Genomic DNA, 20,517 nt, shown 5'->3' on the forward strand with positions numbered 1-20,517 from the left:
ATCCGAACACTGGGAAAACACTCGAGCTCGCGTTTGCTCGCCAATGCGGAATATAACTTGAAACACTTTCACGATTTTACTTACTTTATGTACTAAACGCGATTCCGGATCAATTGGTTTCCTAATCGAATATTTCACCACGTACCACCGCGGATCGATTGCAATCGCCAAGCGGCGGGCAGAGGTTGAGATTTTTTCCTTCTTTTTTTCTACAAGCTAATGCCTGAAAAGCATCACCATTATAAATCACTGCAGGCCATGGTCGATCGAAAACTTCCCACAGCACTTCGCATCTTCTTTCCAACACTTCATCGATTAAGCAGCACTTTTGGAGGTACTGCCATCGTCACAGAAGAGGAGTTATTCTCCGTGCGAACGAAGACGCGTCTTCTATGGTGTACTGTGGTACGATTAGATTATCTTTTCTGTTTATTAATGCACCATCAGCGAATTAAAGATTGCACCACGGAGACCGTCCCTCGAGCTGCAGCACAACCTGCACCAAGAAAAGACAAAGAAGGACTGGTGAAACCACCGAACAACGCACGAAAACATCACACGAACGAGTCGAAGACGGCAGACGTGCGTTTAGAGTGCACAGTTTACTACTAAAGAGGCACGATGCCCGCTTATCTTTTCGTACCAATTGTTGAAGCGCCGATGTAAACAAACCCAGCACAGGGTGGACATTTGTTTGAAAGCCTAAATTAGATTTTGGAAACATATTATCGGTTGTTCCAATAGGACATTTTGAGAAATATTTAAAAGAATTGCTTTTAAATTCCATATTCTTTTTCTTTTTTCATTCCTGCATCCATGACATTGAGCTTGACATTGCATAATGTCAGATTTGTTTCATAGCATTTCGACTGCCGGGGTTTCCTTACGAGACTGTTTATTTTATCCCTAGTTAATTGTGTTATTGTATGAATTTTGTGCGATCGTAAGTATAGAAACTCTGCGCTGGTTTCCTACTGTTCGGTGTTAACAGAATACTTTCCTTCTTTGGATATTACAGCTTAACCAAGATGTCCAAGTACACCGGTAAGAACCTGGCAACACTTTCTGAAGTAGAAATTAAACAATGGATCGATTCTTTCGACACGGTCCTGACGGATTGCGATGGGGTGATCTGGGTGGACAATAATCCGTTGCCGGGAGCGCCGGAAGTCGTCAATAAGTTCATCGAGAACGGCAAGAAGCTATTTTTCGTCACTAACAACTCCACTAAAACCCGACCCGAGTTCGTGGAGAAAGCGGTTCGATTGGGGTTCAACGTGACTATTGTAAGTGGAGGACACGGTGATTCATATTGTCTAATGTTTAACAAATGTTTTGGTTACTTGTTTTTATTTTCAGGATAACATAATCTCAACCGCTTACCTTGCAGCACAGTACCTGAAGAATGTAGGATTCTCAAAAACTGTCTACACTATCGGTTCAACGGGTATCACGAAAGAACTGGATGCCGTGGGTATACGGCATATTGGCGTTGGGCCGGATACGCTACGGGACACCTTGGCGGACACCGTTGCCGACTTCATTCCTGATCCGGACGTTGGAGCAGTTATCGTTGGTTTTGACGAGCATTTCAGTTTTGTGAAAATGATGAAAGCTGCCTCGTACCTCAACCTTCCCGGCGTTATCTTTCTTGCAACGAACACGGACGAAAGATTCCCTATGCCGGATCGTGTTATCCCGGGAACGGGAGCAATCGTTAACGCCGTCCTAACGTCTGCCGAAAGGAAACCGATCGTGATGGGCAAACCTAACCCTCACATTTGTGAAATCATTCGCAAGCAGTACAACGTCGACCCGGCACGCACGTTGATGATAGGTGACCGGTGCAATACGGATATTCTGTTGGGCAAAAACTGTGACTTCCAAACCCTGCTAGTTGAAACGGGTATCCATAAAGCAACCGATATTGAACAGTATGCAGCATCAGACGATCCGGAAACTAAAAAACTTGTTCCGGACGTATACTTAGCTAAGCTTGGGGATTTGTTGCCGTTCATGTAAAAACCATTATAATGGAAAAAATTTCACATAAGTTCGAGTGATTTTTATATACCCAGTGAATCAATTGTCAAACAATTACTTCACAATTTAAATAAAAAAGACCATAACCAGATATTTAAAAAGTGAAGAGTGCAGGTTATTATTTTATGTCCACTTACTTCTCCTGGTTCTCTCCTTTTTTACTTTGTTATTTGCCGCCTACAAGAGAATATAATACTTACACTCACAACAACTTAATGTTCGGATACCGAAACAAACAAAGTTTAACTTACAGATAATTTATTTCACTACTGCCGACACACATCCAACATCGTTTACTGTTTGACTATGATAATCATACGTTAATCTGCGTTAAATCTCTGCTAGTGGTAACATTTTGTCTGCTAACAACTTGTGATGCGGTTATCCGCGACTACAGGAGCGACTGCCGGAAATTGACCAGAAATCTCACCACTCTGCAGGTGCCCCACCACACACCTGGCACACCGCACCTGGAAGGAATGCGTCATCGACTCGCCACACTAAGCCAATTCGTTCGTTTTCAATTCATCCTAGTAAGCGCATCTGGTCCCACGCGACTGCTAACTGACAGTGGTAGTGTTTAGTGGTTGGTTCGTTCCTTTTTCTGCTCCATTGCCGTCGTTGGCTCCGTGTATGTTCCGAGGAACAGGATTCTTCTTCTCATTTTGCTTTATTTTGGCACATGTATTTTTGGCAATTTTACAAGCACTACACTACGCAACGATCCTTTTAATTTAAAAAAGTTACTACTATGCTTGCTGCATCGTATGTTTTCTGTTCCCAACTACAACATAATCAATTGAAGACTTTGAGCGCCCTTTTTAAAAGGGGTAAACTGATTAATACACTACATTCCGTTCGTTCCGTTCGACCGACTTAGTTTAAAAATTGAGTAAATCGCAGCTGGCCTGGAAGGGTGCATTTTTCGTTTACAAGCTTCTCTACAGGTTTCGCGGTAGTAAGCTTTCGATTTACGTTAAATTTGATACACCCACAGCCCCATTAGTCTAGCAGTTGCCATTTGTTGAAAATGGCGATTTCACCCGGTTCGATCTTATCCCGTCTTGTGGTGTTGCTGTGGCAGCCGCTCGCTGCGCGACAAGTACAGAAACCAGTAGAACACATTGATGGCCAGGAACAGCAGTGGAAAGAAGATGCGCGAAGCACGGTCGATCTTCGACACCGAGTTGAAGCGGGGCTCCCGTTTCCTGCGCCGTCGCGTCCGGTGTCCGGTTGAACCGACCGTTTCGGTGCTCGGTGTTGTTGGTGCGTCGATGGTAAGGTGCTGCACCGTTCGGAGCCGATGTGAAGGACCGGAAGTGCTGGATCGCCGCCGAGGCTTGCCACCGAACGACGTCGTAGCCGTCGGTGTGGACGTAAACGAGGACGAGGTAGTAGTGATGGTGGTGGTACTGTACGTGCCCACCCGATCCCCCAGTGAGGAGCTCCCGGCCGGTGGCGATGGATCTCCGTTGGAGTCTTCCGGGCCCCCACAGGCACCGCCCCCGAAGCACGTCACGTCCGTCCACGAGGACTTTGGTGTCTTCCGCATCGGAGTCATCGGAAAGGAGCACATGGACAGCGGTATGACCTCTACGATGCGCGAGTCTGTACCAGCACCGCCCGCCCCCTGTCGGCCGCTGATTGAGGTTATGGCGGAGCATCGCTTTCCCGCGCAGGTTCCCGACGAGGACGGACCGATGTTGATGGAGTGATGATGCTGGGATGACTGTGCCGTACCGTTGGTGTCTTCCCGCTCGCTATCCTCTTCGTCCGAGCTGGAGTTCAGCTCGTCCACGCTGAAGTAACACTCCCCGGAACCGTACTTGGTGAAGTAGTGCACGATCGCGAACTGAATGATCGTCGCGAAGATGAACGCGAACGAGAGGAACACGAAAAAATCGAGCGCCGTCGGGTAGGGCACCTTCGGAAGGTCCGTGCGCGCTTCCAGTCCAAGGAACGTCATCGTCAGCACGGTTGTGATGCCAAGCGAAACACTGGAGGATGAAGAAGTAAGTGATGGCGTAATCGATTAACTGGGGTGGGTCGAGTACAAACAGGACGAGCACACTTACCGATCGGCCGTTGCCTCGCGATTTAGCCAGAACGACACCCAGGATAGAACGACGAGCAGCACGCACGGGCCGTACACTTGGATCAGGAAGTTCCCCATGTGGCGCTGGAGGTGGAAGCTTACCAGTAGCATCGAATATTCGGCTGGAACGATGCAAATCTCAATCAACTCCTCTTATCATCTATGCATACACACCAGAGCCCGGCCTCACCCATCCCGAATTTCCCATTAATTCTGTAACAATCTTTACTCTTTCCAGTGCGATACACCCTCTCCTCTAGTGCGTGCTGCTCGGCTCGGAGTGGAAACATGAATAACAATATGGTCCCCCTTTTGCGTTCGAAGACTTCAAAACGTCAAACCACAGCGTTTGCGGGCAGGAAAAGCGTATCAGGATGTTCGTTCGTTCGCTCCGATATGAAAAAGGACGATGGAAAGCATGCTAGGTGGACGAGTTAGGTTATTGGCCTGTTCAGGCGCCTTATTTGAATAGATGATTCCCTATTTATCACAGTATTAATGTATTCTATATCGACAATAGCAAAGGGGTAGTAGCTGCGGGATGGGCTTGGGAGTACATCGAGGACAGACTTTCCAAAATTGATGGAGCATTGAAGGATGTTTGTTGATGCCTTTCAATGTGTTTAAAAATAAAAAAGTAACCGAAAGTAACATGAAACAAACAAAACACAGTTTAACAAAAATCCCAAATCATGTCGTAACCATATTGAAAGTATTTTAGGAAAAACTGAGGAAAACTAGAAGTAAAACATTTTTGAAGATAAAGTGGAAAAGATAAGGTTTTCAAGTAGGAAACTGTTTCATTGACATTAAACAGGAAGTATAAACGGCATGTGTAAATTCAATCTGTTTCTTAAAATTTAACAAATGGTTACGCTTGGCGTCAATTTCACACCGGGATTGGCTCACATCCGGACGGAAACGAAATTTAGCCCTCGGCGGCAGCAAGAAGTAGCACATCCTGTCGGGCTTTGCAACGCCAAAACGGAGTGTTGGAACGTCTTCATTGTGTCCTGTGCGTGTGTTGGTTATAATTTGAGGTTTTGTTTGCCCTGGTGTTGATTCGTACCATTCGGAGTTTTCCGCTTCTCGAACGACGGAGGGAGGATTCTTGAAGCGTGACGCCTTTCTGATGAACTTCTTGTGCATATGTCGGAATGGGTGTACCGAATGCTTGTCACGATAACGGCCCATCATATCGATTGGTGGTGATGGTGATCATGACGATGAAAAATGCTTTGACACCATGATTCATAATTCAACAACTGTTGCCGTTACAAATACTTTTTGAATTTAAAGTTGGTCTTTTTATCGATTAACGTTCCTGCAGTTGAGGTTAAAAAACGATAATTGAGGCACATTATTTTTTGCTTCTCTTTTACACTTTGAACAACTTTGTTTGCCAAAGCGATCTCACTGATGATATGCGGGCACATTTTTGGTCATAAATGGTTTAATAGACTAAATCCGTATTTTCTCAATTCCGATACAATCCTCACGTTTTGGCTACGCATTTACCATACAAGTGTTCAGGACCCGCAGGATTTAGACATTTTCCGCCTATCGCAAAAAAACAGGTTTCCCGGCTCGTTCCGCTACCACTTGTTGTGTTATCAATTTCAACGTTTGTATAGCTGATGTGATTGTTGCTTGCCGTGCGTCTGCTGCTGATGAGGATTTCCTGCGAATAGCGTGCCAAATTTCACGCACGTTTTCGCTTTCCTCTTTTCCTTTTTACTTTTTGTTAGAATTGCCACCCCAGCGAAATGTGGGGTGGTGAAAAACAACCGATGGGCTCTGGTCTGTATGGACATCATCCACATCAAATCGGCTCAACAATGTGTCACTCTGTGTTGAGGTAAAACTAAGTACTTTTGAAGCATGTGAGTGTTGGTGACAGTTTATGGAGAACTAACTAACCAGCATCATGGAGTTGCTAAAAAGTTTTGATTTCACGAATCCTTTTTCCTTTATTTGTCATAAAAATTGTCACGCCGCTTCCGGCTACGATAAAAAAGTTTGTGAGTCCACATGGTTGTGAGACTCTTTATGTGATGTGGAATAAGTACAGCAAATGATGAAAAATGTAAGGTACGGAAAATTTAAATAATTCATTTTATCCACTTTTAGCGACCGTTTCTTAAGGATCATGTTTCACTGGAATCAAATAAGAACTATACAAAGTAGCTGCAGTTCACAAAAGATGCAAGTAACAAAGTAACGTCAAAAGGTTTATGCTGCTTATCGGCGAAACCATTGCCGCAGATTTATATTACTTTTTTCCTGAATGAAAAAATAAATTAACTTCCGGCTGCCAGGGAAATTTAACCATTATTTTGTTTTCCACCTGAGATGGGAAGCTTCCGTCTGTTTTTGTTTTCACAAGCGTAAACGAGCGCTAGAGCTGGAATTTTTTAACAGCAGAAATGGTATACGAGGGATGTGGTCCTTTTCGTCAAGAAAGACAAGATTTAAAAAGTGACGACTTGGGAAGCGGACATCATTTGTATCGCAAAACAGATTTTGTTTAGCTTCGCAAAGCTAAGTTGTTTTTTTTTTTAACTAGAATTCATCCTTTTGCACAGTATAATTGATTAAGGATTTTCTCTTCATTCACCTCAGCTGATTTTTTGCAGTTTAAGTCCCGTTTGATTTTTGTTCTGATTCAGTCAAATGTCCGATAAAAATGAGATAAACAAGCCACAAAAAGAACCCGCAAATTGAGAAAGCATACATTCGAAGAATTCAATGCAATTACAGCACCGAAGGCTTTGTGGCATCACCCTTTTCAAACACCCACTTTCTAGTAGATTAAAGTTCAATTATTCTGCTACGCAACTACTGCCCCAGACTACGCAGATTTTCGGAACTGAAACTATCAGAGAGCAATCTTCAGCTACACAAGTTTTATGCGGATTAGTGACTAATGGTTAGGGCCGGTTTTACATCTATAAGAACTCTCATCAGCAATCATATTCATGGTCTGATAGGTTTACATTGGCCCCTTTTGGCGTGGGTTGGGAAAATGCCACACGTGCCATTATTATGCACGGGCAGCACTTTTCAAATTGAATGCAGAACGCCACTATTGGGTGTATATGTGGGCCTTGCCGTTTTAGCTGATTATTTCTTCACTAAATTGACCATTTTTCTTCAATTTTATAGCAATTACTGAGTCTACATTCCGTTATAGACTATTGAAATATGTTTTTAATTGTCACTAAAATCTGTTATTTGAATGTCAATTGTCGCTCTTACTAGCTTCAACTTACTGTTAAGATTAAAAAAAAACAATGGAAAACTGTTTCCACATGGTACACTATGAGACCACTTGGAGTGCATGTCGTAGCAATTTCCTCTTTATACGTTGGCCATCTCTTTTTTTTTAGTGACTGGATGAAGTTATAAAAGCACAAGTTATGCAGTTCTGAGGGGTTTTCGCACTGGAAAAATTATTAACGGAAGCGTTTTTATGGGTACAAACATGATGAATATGAATGAGCAATCCCAAGTGGAACTTCCGGCTATAGAAATTCTAGAGTGAAAAAGGATTACGACTCCACCATTGGTAAGATGGATGGATAACAGGGTGATAACATATTCAGCCTAAGACCTAATTTTCCTTATAATTTTCATCTCTTAGTTAAACTATTCATAGCGTCGTTCAAAATGGCATTAAATAATATCACCTAACCAGAAGCTCATGCGAAGTAGAAGAAATGTTGGAATTAACTTTTAATTTCCAATCAAAACCTAAATTGCTGATAATCTCTTTTTCACGACATTCTACGAAAAGGACTCCACTGACTACCCGCCCCTCTCCAATACTTACAGACATACAGCTTGCCGTTGCCTCCGTTACCCGACGCACCCGTTGCCCGGCCAGTGCCCCCGTCCAGTCCAAGTCCCAGCTCCAGGTCGACGTTGTTCACCCCGTTCAGGACGGTAGCACCGGCGCTGGCCGTGTTGTGCACCACCCGGTCGGTCACGTTTCCGGCCGGGCAATCGACCAGATCGAACTGGGACAGCTTCATGTCCTCGGCGATGGCCACGGCTGAGCGGCCACTGTTCCAGCGGTAAAGCACGTCGTTCGTGGTGTATCCAACTGCGAAGGAAAGGAAAAAGGCCGCAAGGAAGCGAACCGACAAAACCGATGAGTGTCGGAAGATTATTCGCGAGGCTTGTGGCTTCGGTCGCCCGTGGAAATGGCTCGACGGACGGCACTGATGTAATTAGTCTTTCCCCATTCGCTGGCGGATAATTCTGTCGTAATCGCCACGATGAAACTACTCATTAGGCCGCCCATCTTTAATGTAATTAACAGGATACGACACAAGAAAAAGGACTACAGATACATTGTTGCAGAGGAGGTTTCGAAGTGAAGAAGGGAAAGAAAGATGCAATTCTATTCGGGTAAAGATGATTTGAAGCAGAGAAGTATAAAATTTAGAACATTTCATACAACATCTTCACAAACTAGAACAAGTAAAGCAGAACCAAATTTTGAAAGCATCAATCAATGAGATTCATAAAATATTATTAATATTTTTCAAATGTAGGGGAAAAGCTGACGGGGAAATTGCACAAAGCACAACATCAAATAAGTGCATCCTGCATCGGACACAGCTCACCCCCATCTCGGGAAGCAATTTCAGTGCAATCGTTGGTTCTTCCTCCCTTTTCTTGAAAACATTTCCTTTTCGCTGTCATTCATGCCGGGAAAGATTTGCTTTCATTCTCAGATTTGCGTCAGTTCCGATGCGTTCTTGTAATCCATTTCTTTTCTGTTGTCAGTCAGTGCGCGCTTCATCCTTACGATGTACTCCATGAATATTCATCGTTTCCCTCGCTGCCTTTTGATTGTCAAGCCTGTCTCGGACCGGCATCGGGAACTGCTTCTGACGCCACCACTGGAAAACCCGCTCCGACTTCCGCTAGCGAAGTGGTTTCCGTAAACGCACTGTACTTGCAATTGATATGCTTTTGCAAAAGTTTCACCAAACAATTTGGCGACGATATTTGTTGTTGCACCAGTTGCCCCACGCCTCGCCCGAACTGCGGCCGTTTTGAGGTTGCGCAAAATTGCCCACGACCTCCGGGCAGCAGCTCCGTTGCCCGAGATTAATTTATGCGCTTTCAGCGTCAAACGGTTTGCCCCCCAAACTATGGCCAGACATTTCCAGTTAGGGAGCTTTTGTGTTCAACTTTGTTTTGTGTCCACGATTTAAACTTCCACCTTCGCTCCGTTGGCTTACTTTGCCCACGCGTTCGATTGCTCAACGGCGAATCGGAAAGCGCAGTGTGAAGTTGGTGATTAGATCTTTAAGTGAATTTGCATACAAATGACAAGCGCTGAGGTTGATTATGGGCCCGACGTCTTTCACGGTTTGCACGACCGTTTGCGATCGAGCGGCCAGTTCTCGCCATGATTAGATTTTCATAAAACACATCGAGCAGGCGAAGATGGAATTGCCTCGTCGGCCTCGGTGGACGCTAAACGCCATGAAGGATTGAGTTAATTTAATCAAGCACTACGCGTGCCACAAGAATTCCACTAATCCGTAGACAGTCCGGCAAGGCATTGCCATAAGATGAGATTTGCAACAGATAGAGTTGTTGATAAACCGTGAGAAAACGTTGAAAATATGTATATAAGAGAATTTATTCCATGTTATTTGATGATGCACGGAATTATAAACGAAGTACACAAATATGAATGTGATAAAAATATTTTCAAATATGGTCCATCCTTTCCATGACGATTTTAAATTAGAAAATTAATTATTTATAACATATTATATGTAAGAAAAAATAAACAAATTCTATGGTGTAATTACAATATATCGTACAGGTTTAAAAAAAATTGACCCAAAGAAGATGTTAAATTAGTGATGAAACTATCATAGGGATAGCCTCTCCGAGAAATATCTTTACAACTTATGGGGATTTACTACGATACGCTACAAGCTCCGTCCATAGACACTGACGTTTATTGGTTTGCATCCTGGGAGATCCTGGTTTACCACACAGTTGATAGAGTTATTCAAATTAATGCCGCCATTACTTATGCTCCTCCAAAACAAAACCACCAAGCCGAGCAAAGTGTTTTCTGACAGGACTAAGTGAACACGTGAAACCGAATTGCATTGCACGGAATAAACAATTCGAAGCGTAGGCAAATAAAAAAAACTACACACACATGTATGAGTGTGGCAATCTACCGACATAGGATTTCTTCTTGGTTGCATTCACCATGGAGTAGTTTTCGAGGCGTGAGTTGCGGAAAGTTTGACCCTGTTTGTGCACTTTCATGCACCTCAAACCGAGCGAACGCTCTCTCATGCAAACACGGAGGTAAAACAACAATTTTATTGGCGTACGAATTCACCCCGTTCCGGTACGCTGCAATCGACTTCCGGGCGGTGTGCATCGTTGGTCCTTAGTTTTTTTCTTCTTTTTATTCCATTTCTTTACCTTTCCCCCCTTTCCAATCACAGTGACGCCAACATTTTGTGCTTGATGTAGCAAAAGTTTGCAAAGCAGGAAAGATCGCACCACATCCGATAGATGGGAGGGAGTGACGCCGTTGAAGGAGTGATTTACTGGTTTCCTGTTTCCCGGAATACACGTTTTCTTTAAACGTTACGAGACGTAGACCTCATGCATTCGTTTCAACTTCAAAGTGCGTCTAAAGTACAACTGGAAAGGAATGCCAGTCAAACAAACAGATGGCAGCGTCATAACATAAACAAAATCCAGATCAAGCATTTTCTTTTCAGTATGGGATGTGGTTTTGATTTTAAGCGCCATATTTTTCGGATTGGGAAATTTTACGGTCTGCTAGAATAAATACTTAACACCGGTTAAGTTAAAAACCCTTAGAACTGCACCAACAATCGTTACAAAAGAAATTCAGGAATCTTGAACTTCAAGCTCTGTTGCATCGAATTCAAATCTTGAAAGGAAATGGCAGAACGTTCGGTGTAGACAGGAGTATATTAAATCGAACTGTGCTGTCTTAATTCGAACACCGAAAAGGATTATTGTGACGCTCAAGTACAGACCATCGTTGACAATAGGGAGCTGGTAACCATTACTTACACGAACCGAATTTCAGTGGACATCGCTGTGTGTCCATCGGGAAGTCCTCGAGGTTCATCGGGCAGCCAGCTTTAATGGTAAGTCTGTGGAAGAGAAAAGTAAAAAAGGCTTACAAATTCATAACAAGGAGAATATAGCCAACAACATCTATTTACATCGCAAGAAACACAATATAACGTTAGAAAGTATCAAATAAAGGAACCTCTTGTCGGTAGTAGATAACATGCACTGAATTTTCCAAGGACCTGCACGCTGGACATGAAGCAGAAACACTAATGGAACGATAATTGGCAATTTGCTACAATGAGGGCTGGCAACGTCGGGTAATAAGAAACCCATCTAAGCCTACGGTAATCGGCATTATTCAATCATCGAATGCACTGACAGTTTTTCCAGTTTTGGCTGGGTGCACTCAATTTTCATAAAAAAAATCGGTTTTTACTCATTTTGAAACATTTTTCATGAAATCGTGTTCAATAATTTTATTTATATTTAAGGAAGAGAATTTGAAGAGTAATACATTCATACAAAGAACAACACCTTACGATGAAATAATTCAATGATTCCATTTTACCATAAAAGAAAAATTAGAACGAATCTAGACTATTGACCAAATTTTATTTAAAAATGTGCCACAATTTATTTGTTTTGCAAAGAAGTTCAATACTTAAGAATTGAAATATTTATCCACGATGTTAATAGATACAAATATTGTTATTTTCTTTTCTGTTAAACCAGATAGACTTTTACCAGCCTTTTTAAAGTGGCTCCATCATTCATCTGGTTATGTTGAGCTTTTCCTAGTGACTTTTCTGAAGTCCAATCACAGTATAGAGTAGTGAAGCAACTCTTTCGAGCAAAATTTAATTTACTTCTCCATCGTCCAATTAATCCCTGGAGTAAGGCCCAGGAGGAGTCGCTTCATTTCAACGAAACATTCTCTTTCGAATATCTGATTGAGCAATTCACTACATTCACTTTATGGAAATCAATGGATATTCGATAAAACTGTACTTCTGAAGAGAGTAATACAGATTTGTTTTATTAAATGAGCAGGAATTTTTCTTAGTAAATCCATAAAATTTGTAGTTTAGTATTCCAAACTTACTATATAATGCAACTAAAATCATACAAAAACAGTATATCGGTACCGTTTTCAAGATATTGTGCAGAAGAATTCATTTTCCTTGTGTAGTTTAAATTTATTGAAAACTTTATATTACAAGAAATAATTGAAAAATTAGCAGTGTCATATAATAAAACAGTTCCCTGTTGAAAATTAGTTCTCGTTTGAAATGAAAACCAACGCGTTCTGTATAGTTGGATTAGCTTTGAAATAAAATTAAATTAACCATATAAAAGACTATCGTGTCAAATGAACCAAAGCTCGTTTGAACCGACGTCTCTCCGTGCCCATCTCATTAGCAATATCCATGTCGACCGGAAACACGTTCCGTCGTTGCATCGTTAAGGGATCGCTCGGTAAATGCACTTCAAGTGCTGTCCTTCCGGCAAATGTCGCTTGTAAAGCCCAACCAGCTCGGGCTCTGTGGCTTAAAGTTACCCGGTTGAAAGTAGTTTCCACGTCCATAAAGCAGCGGTATTCGGTGCGTTCCAGCGGAACTGTGCCCGTAAGCCGCAACTAGGCCACCATTTAAGAGCGCGGAAGTATCCTTTGGTGCTGCAGAATACTTTCATAAACAATCGATTCATTCGGCGTTCGCCGGGATTTCATCGATATTCCGACCGCCGGAGGGAATCAAGCGTCAAAAGTAAGCAAAACACCGTGATCCTCCGAGGCGCGGAGACAACCACCACCGCCAACCAATCGTGGGGCTCCCACGATGGCCATTCACGGCTTTGGCCTTTGGCGGCCAGTGCTCGGATTGAACGTTCAGTTGGCGTGGCTCGTACTCAAACAACCCGACATCCGACCGCCAACCAACAATTCCAGCAGAAACTTTTCCCGATTATTGATGAATTCCGATCCGCACTTCGACAGCGCGAGCAAACAAACGCCCGAAGTGAGGTTGATTGAGTTTGCCGATCGGCGATGGCCATTTTGCAGCACTCTGTCTCCCATTTCTATGCGCTACGTGATAAGGTCGCCGGATTTGTTCAACCAGTGGCTGGTAAGCACGCGCTAGACTTAATGGGAAGTGAGAAAATCGTGGCTTTTGATGAAGTGTTGAAAATAGTTTAAAACAGAGAGATCAATTATTAGTTATTCAAAGAGAAAACTAGTAATTTTCAAAACAATACATAAAATGATGCGTATTCTTGACTCCTATGACGAAAAGCGAAAGCTAAATATTATTTGTCGTGCAAGAAGCAGAGGATTTATTTTCTCAGTAGCAACAACACACTTCAGCTGGTCAAATATTGTCCTACTATTTGCCCTGACCGCCAGCAAATAACCAACGGCATACCGAGCTAACCGAGGGTGTTTCTTTACTCGGACCGTACGGTTAGAGCGGCGTTGAAACATCAAATAAGCTCTCGTGCGGATAGGGCAAAAAAACCCCGACTCTTATTTCTCCTGTTTTTTTTTCTAGTTCCCTAAGTGAGTGCCCAATTTGCCATTTTTGGGCCTTTTTCTGTCGGTTGCGTCAACGCCGTTTTCGCGCCACGTCGGTTCCGGTGAATGCTTTAATAGAAATTCGAAACGAATGCCGTGCCGTCTGTTGCGCGCCATTCTCGGTCGCTTCAAAGGACTGGACTGTAAGCGATAGGCGGGCCGGGAAAATGGATCCCTAAAACGGACGCGAGTCAATTAATGGAAAACTGATGGGTTTCGGTTGACACTTCAGCCACTGTGCGCGGCTATCTCCGATTTAAGCGGGGGGGAAAAAAAGTAAACGAACACTGGTTTTTGTTCGCAAAATGCGTGCGGGAAAAAGTGCACTAGTACCCTAAAAGAGCATCATGGAGCTTTTTTTTACAAAACATATTGAAAGAACGACTTTTTACTTAACCCGTCGAGTGCATGATAACTTAATCCAAGAAGAAAGAAAATATATTTGCTCGTGTTAATCGGAGGAAAGTCGATTCTAAACTAAACAAACTAAATCGCTAAGTGACAGAGAAACATCCTTATAACATTGAAATCGATATTCTTAATATTATATTCTTCGTATTCTGATACAGAAATGTAGTAAACGTGTTCGTAATTTCATATTTATTTTGGTAATTTTTTTTATTTTAAATTTAAAATATTATTAAATTATTAAAACGTCACTAACAATAATAACTGGTTCATGTTTTAACGGTGCAAACAAATCAAACTATCAAATAAGAGTACATATTTTAAGTAAAGTCGATTAGCATTGGATGTTATGCTCATCAAGGATTACATTCAAGCTTCTTTGAATGACTACAAATGTGTACCACACACACACATACACACACATGAGACAATGAATGCGCTCAAGTAAAACGGAAGTGAAGAATGTGCAGTTCCATTAGCAGCTTCGAAACAATGTTTCCAGTCGTCAGGATGATCGATACCGATGTGCTTTATGTATGACCAGGTACGGGCCAAGTAATTGGCGGCAGGCAAGCAAAAAGGAATCCAACACTAAATCGATTAGTACAACACATTCAACAGCTGCTTCGGCAAGCTTTAACAGCTTCCCACGTTCTGCCGTGTGTGATTAGGCGAAACCGGGCTACCGGGAAGCTAAATTAATAGCGATTCATTTACCGTCCAGTCGCCGCCGAGGTGTGCGAGTGTGTTTTTACCGAACCCCGTTTCCGTTTTCACTTACCGGCTGGAGTAGAGCACCCGGCCGTCCTGGTAGAGCCGGACGAACTTGTTCGGCGTCGTGATGGTGTGCAGGTAGCTCTGCTTGCCGTTGTAGAAGTACGTATCCGGCTTCCAGATGCGCCCGAGCATGGAGATGCTGAGGGCGAGCGTGTCCTGGGCGCCGCTGAACTCTAACCGCCGGTCGACCCACGACTGCCGGAAGTAGCAATCCATCGAGTAGGTCTGCCGGGAGAACAATGGGCAAATGGGGGAAATTATTAGAATAAAAATAAAAGACCACTCAAGATGCTCTTGATGGTGAAAATGAACAAATGAAAGGCAAATCGGATTTCAACAAACCATAGCGAAGGGTTGATGGAAATAAAACAAAATTGCTCACCGTTTACCTGGTAAGAATCTCTTCAGGAAACAAAGGTCCGTAGTCGGAATATCAAGCATCTTTCAAATATTTCAAGCAATTAAAATTTGAAGCTCAGGTGTCGTAATGGCAAAAGTCGTTTCCCCGTTATATCAACATGTTTTTGAGTGTTTATCAATTCGTACCACCACGGAAGAAAGATTCAATTAAGTGCACATGCACAGTCCAACTCCTTTAGGCTTAAAGAGGATTTTTTGGTGATTTATGTTGTCACTCAAAATGGTACCCGTCTTTCCACCGACTATGCTTTTTATTTTACCTTCTCTTGATTATGTTTATGTTGAAGCATCCAATACATCCATTCCCAATAAGGTCCAACTTCTATGTGCCAGTCCCTTCAAAACGTTTTGCTAGAGGCTTTATAAACAGTTTTTAGCACAATGACAAAGTTATCTCCTCCTACTGTTGTCTGTCTCTATACAATCGAACAGATTTCCAAAGCAATCGCTTAAATGTAAACATAAAAGTTCACCTGTCCCTGTGTAAAGTACCCCGGGGCAACAGACACAATCGGAAGTATGTCGGACGGTATACAACACAGTCACAAAAAGAAATAATCAATAACTCAGACCACAACACTTTTATCCTTTTTGTCCCCCTTATCCCGTTTCGTTCCCATGTAAGCGTATATTCCGAATGGCAAGAAGTCTCCATCGTAACTTTCTACTAAACTCCGTTCTCCTTCATCCTGGCCGTATTAATAATCTTCATCGCTATTTTGTTTGCACCGACAAAAGCCACTGCCTTTCATTCATGTATTTTCTTTTCATTGCCACTTTCTTACTCCTATTGGGGCAGGGTAACAAAAAGTGAACGATCGGTTGGGAGAAGATCTCGAACCTAAACTCGTTACTAGTTCCAAAGGAGCTCCAAGCAAGGACGCTCCGGTTCTTGCTTTCCCATCCTTTTCCCATCGGTGTTTACCGGTCGAAGGCGAATACATGTAACGAAGAAATGGGAACGCGAAAAAAAAGAAAGCAAAACGCAACCCTAAGGAATATCAATGTTACCACAAAAACTCCTGTGTGGCGAACGTACCCATGAAGAAACTTTCGGAGACCCAACTATGGCGGCAAGTATGCAGATGAAGGTGCACTTTTTATACTCTTCCTCTGTTTGATCTTCCTTTCTTCTCTTGTGTAGTGCGGTCAAAAGGTTGTGTAAAAGCCGTCGTTGGGGGCTGACTTGGTGCAAGTACTATGCTATCCAAACAAAGCACTTTAGGCAGAAGGGGGAAGTTAAAGGAACTGGCCGAGAAATGGCCAGGTAGGTAGACAAAAAAACTGGTGCAAACTGATGTGAAGCACGTCGAGAAGCGAAAAGGGGTGAAAATGCTCCAACGAAGAGGAAGGCAAACAAACAAATGAAATGTGAAATAAATCACAACACTTGAGTGAAATTAATCAAATAAAGATTCGTCCTGCGAACGCACTGGCGTAACCTTTTCCCGGAGCGGAAGGATCGGCCGTTGCTTGGCTGACCACGAACTCGCTCCGTCGACGGGGCTACGCTCTCCAAACCGGCCCTTTTTCACCTTTGGTTGGGTCAAAGTTTTTGGCAAGCCCTTTTTTCGGCCAACACTGTGCGGTCTCATTCCATCACAACACTTTCATGTGGTTTTCCACTTTTCCGAACCTTTGCGTCTATATTCCTTTCCCTGTTACTATCTGTATCTGGCTATTTTTCTCCAACAAGCTCTATCATAGTTATTTCTGTCTGGAAGGCCTGTTTTATTTACCGACTCTTTCCATTTCTAATGACACTTTTGATAAGATTTGTGTTTTTAATTTCAAACAAGAATAAAAATTCACTGATTGGGGATGTTGTTTGTTAGCAAGGCATGTACGCTTAGTTTTAGTACATGTACTAAGAAATATGTGATAAAAAATACCGCTTTGAATGGGGATCTAATCAAAAGCGGAGTTGATTTGCTACATTGGAAGCTCTTCGCAGCAGTTTCATGCTCAACTTATTCTATCCCCCTGTTTACTTAAAATTACTTCTTGACTCTAGGAGTTATTACTTACCATATCCACTTCGGAGATTGGCCCCATGCTGCGCACCATTATATCCACTTCGATCACCGCGGGAGGTCCTGTGATCGACAATCATTCAAGTTCCAATGAATTGTGTGCAGAATAAAGATGGTAAAAGAAGTTAGATATTATTAAAGGGTATGCCGTTTGTTACGAGAAAAGAGCGATTCATTAATTTTCTTTTAATATAAAATATTATTTTGTAATTTTAACATCCTTTTGGATTATTTTTGGATTAACAAACACTTGTGATCCCTGTCTTCGGGCTCAACCCAAATCCAGAAGAAGCAACAATGTTTAGGAGATTGTAGTTGTTAATACATTTGCAAATCTCGTACTGATGTTTTCGCAAGGTCTATTAATGCAATGCAATGGTTCCGTTTGGATCATTTGCATTTGAATGTCCAGATTCTAGTTCTACGCTTCGATTGCTTTTTGATTTGTGCCATCGTTTTCATACCATTAAATCCAATGGGATTCGCGAAAGCAACTACTTCATCTCGTTTGGCCTTGGCGCAGCGAAGGGCTAAGCGTTTCGAGCGTCGAAGCTTCCGAGGCCACCGCAAATGACATTCATCTGTCAAACCGTAAAAACCGACCGGGGTTAGCAGGGGCATCGGTCTCCATTGACGATAATGAATATTGATGGACAACAAGTGGAACAAACCGACGAAAAATAGTGCCGGAACAGGGGCATCCCACTGTATAGCATTAGGAACTAGCGTTTTCACCGTCTGTCACCGGACCTTGATGGCTTTCCGCAATCACAATCGCTTTCTTCGTTCAACCGGAAACCATCGAGTGTAGGGGCGGGGAAGGAGGTTTTTGTACGATTAACATTTTGATAGCCTTTCATCCATTTTTCGGCCGACCCTTTCGAAGCGGACGCGCTCCTCAAAAGACAACAAACAGAGTCCAGGCTTACCTCCAAAGTCCGGCCGAATGCTGTTGTCGTAGCCGCGCAGCAAATTGTCCAGCAGCTCCGATATGTTGGCATGGTTGTTGCGCTGCGTGAGCCGTATGGCTGCGTACACTGGGCCGGTCGGGGCGAGGAAGTAGCACGTCCCGATGCCGATCGCGATGTTGCTGAAGGACCCGAGGATGATGCGATTGATGGTGATGAATAAATTTGCGCCCACTAAACTGACGGCGGTACGGGTCACGGCCATCCCGGCTGCGGCCCCCTTTCGGGAAGTTCGGGAGCTGCGCCGTTCAACTGCCACTACTGATGCGCCCCCGAGTCCCGGTGACGATTCTTCTGGCCTCACGATCCGGGCAGCTTAGGAACACCAGGACGCAATCTGCCCACAGAAGGATAGTTTTTGGAAGACTCTTTCGTAAACGTCGCTCTCAGTTCATCGCTGGACGCAATCTGCTTCCTCAGCATACGCGAGAAAATTATGGATTATCCTAGCAACTTCCACAATGTGCCCGACATCAGTCGAGCCGACTCCTGACGGTTCGGTGTCGTTTTGCCAAAGAACAAACATGATTCCACTGCATTCTGCTGCGTTTGAGTGCAAGTATCCAACCTTAAAATGGAAACCAAAGCGAGAAAGTACATCAGTAAACAATTAATGTGAACAAGAAGAGTGAATGTTTAAATTTAACTCTCCGATTTTTCCTTTATTCTGAAATCAAATCAATGTACTTTGCATCAACTTGTGTTCGTAAGCGATCATCAGGTAAGTTCGCTCTAAAGTTGAAAGGATTGTTAGTGGTTTTGGGGACCACCGGAATAGTCCTCGGCCAAGCAACGTTTTTTTCGTACTCTATGCGAATAAAATATGCAGTTCTTGTTTCCACTGTCTTTGGACGAGATGTGTACAGGTTCAGTGCTTCATCATTTACCCGGTAATGGCATGACTTTTACGACAGTAGACGGAACTTTTCACCTGGAATGCTGCCCTCTGCTGAAGTTAGAACGGAAACGAATTTGAAAACGAAAAAAAAACTCCCTTCCAACAAGGACACACAGAGTTAGTATTGGGGCGAAAACACCTGAAGCTACCGCCTGTTTTGCACTAACTTTTGTTTGTAACCTACAGAGAGAAAGTACGACTTGGCAAAAACACGGTTCTGTAACCATGGGGGAGACTTATTCATGAGCCAGCGCATTTCTATCTCATCGCCAAAACGGATGCTTCTTTTGATAGTCCGTCGGTGCATAGCTAATCCGATTAAACACGGTGGAAGCTGAACGGCCGACTCAAGTGGAAGATTTTTTATCATCATTTTACGTGATAGTCACGGCTCTACCAAAAGTTATAATAATTCAATCATGCTTTTCACATTTAACATTTGACAAGTTTCTACTACGTTATTTTTTTAATTGGTAATTAGTTTTCAGGGAGTGATCCTCATAGGTTTTTATCCACCTGTAATTGAGTTTCTAAAAATTCTATGCCCGAATTTGACCGGTTTAGTTACTACCTCCTCCTAGAAGGGAGCTACAAAATTTAAAATAATTGACGAATACAACATCTAAAAAAACGAAAAACGTTGCCGAAAAAGGGCCCTACCTCGCAAACGACAGGTTTTTATTATTTTTCATCGGTGGTTTTAACGCGGATTAATTCAGTTGAAGCAGACGATTTGGTCACGCTTGACAAACTTTGCCCAAGGGCACGCCGGTTGGACATTATTTTCCTCCGAGCTGGTCATAATATCTTTACCACCGATTTAGTAACACCACAGTCACACCGTCCACACGTACACGTTAATGTTGCCCTCTAGCTGATGAATTGGATTCGGCGGGCAGCGTTAATCCTCTTGATTTAAGGCTTAATTGTCTGGACAAAGCGGAACTGAATAGCTGAAGGCGAAGTAATATTTATGTTTGCTATTACGGATTAATTTGATAGGTGTTACAAACATTTCAACTACACCCTAAGGTCTATGGTAGATGGTAAAAATATATTGAGTATTTTGCAATAAAAATATATTACAAGTAATCTATCCAAATTGATGATAGATATTTTTCTCTTGTCCAATAAAGAAAACATCCTACACAGTCTATAAAAATTATACATGTTTGCCTTCCATGAGATGATTGGTT

At 42.8% G+C, this 20,517-nt stretch overlaps 2 protein-coding genes across 2 annotated transcripts; one reads left to right on the top strand and one right to left on the bottom strand.

The window, feature by feature from the left end:
- The first annotated feature begins 926 nt into the window (after positions 1-926).
- Positions 927-2,115, top strand: LOC131285387 (glycerol-3-phosphate phosphatase-like). Its single transcript, XM_058314241.1, has 3 exons — positions 927-943; positions 1,019-1,286; positions 1,360-2,115. Exons 1-3 carry the CDS (start codon positions 927-929, stop codon positions 2,020-2,022), a joined length of 948 nt encoding a protein of 315 aa, XP_058170224.1. The 3' UTR covers positions 2,023-2,115.
- A 982-nt stretch (positions 2,116-3,097) lies between these two features.
- On the bottom strand, positions 3,098-18,628 carry LOC131288335 (gamma-aminobutyric acid receptor alpha-like). The gene is made up of 7 exons (XM_058317458.1): positions 18,385-18,628; positions 17,451-17,518; positions 15,007-15,227; positions 11,240-11,322; positions 7,971-8,243; positions 4,119-4,260; positions 3,098-4,040 (listed from the first exon to the last, which is right to left on the bottom strand). The coding sequence occupies exons 1-7, from the start codon at positions 18,626-18,628 to the stop codon at positions 3,098-3,100; spliced, it is 1,974 nt and encodes a 657-aa protein (XP_058173441.1).
- Between the last annotated feature and the right edge of the window lie 1,889 nt (positions 18,629-20,517).

Source organism: Anopheles ziemanni, chromosome 3 (assembly GCF_943734765.1).
Source record: "Anopheles ziemanni chromosome 3, idAnoZiCoDA_A2_x.2, whole genome shotgun sequence".
In the NCBI taxonomy this organism is placed as follows: Eukaryota; Metazoa; Arthropoda; class Insecta; order Diptera; family Culicidae; genus Anopheles; species Anopheles ziemanni.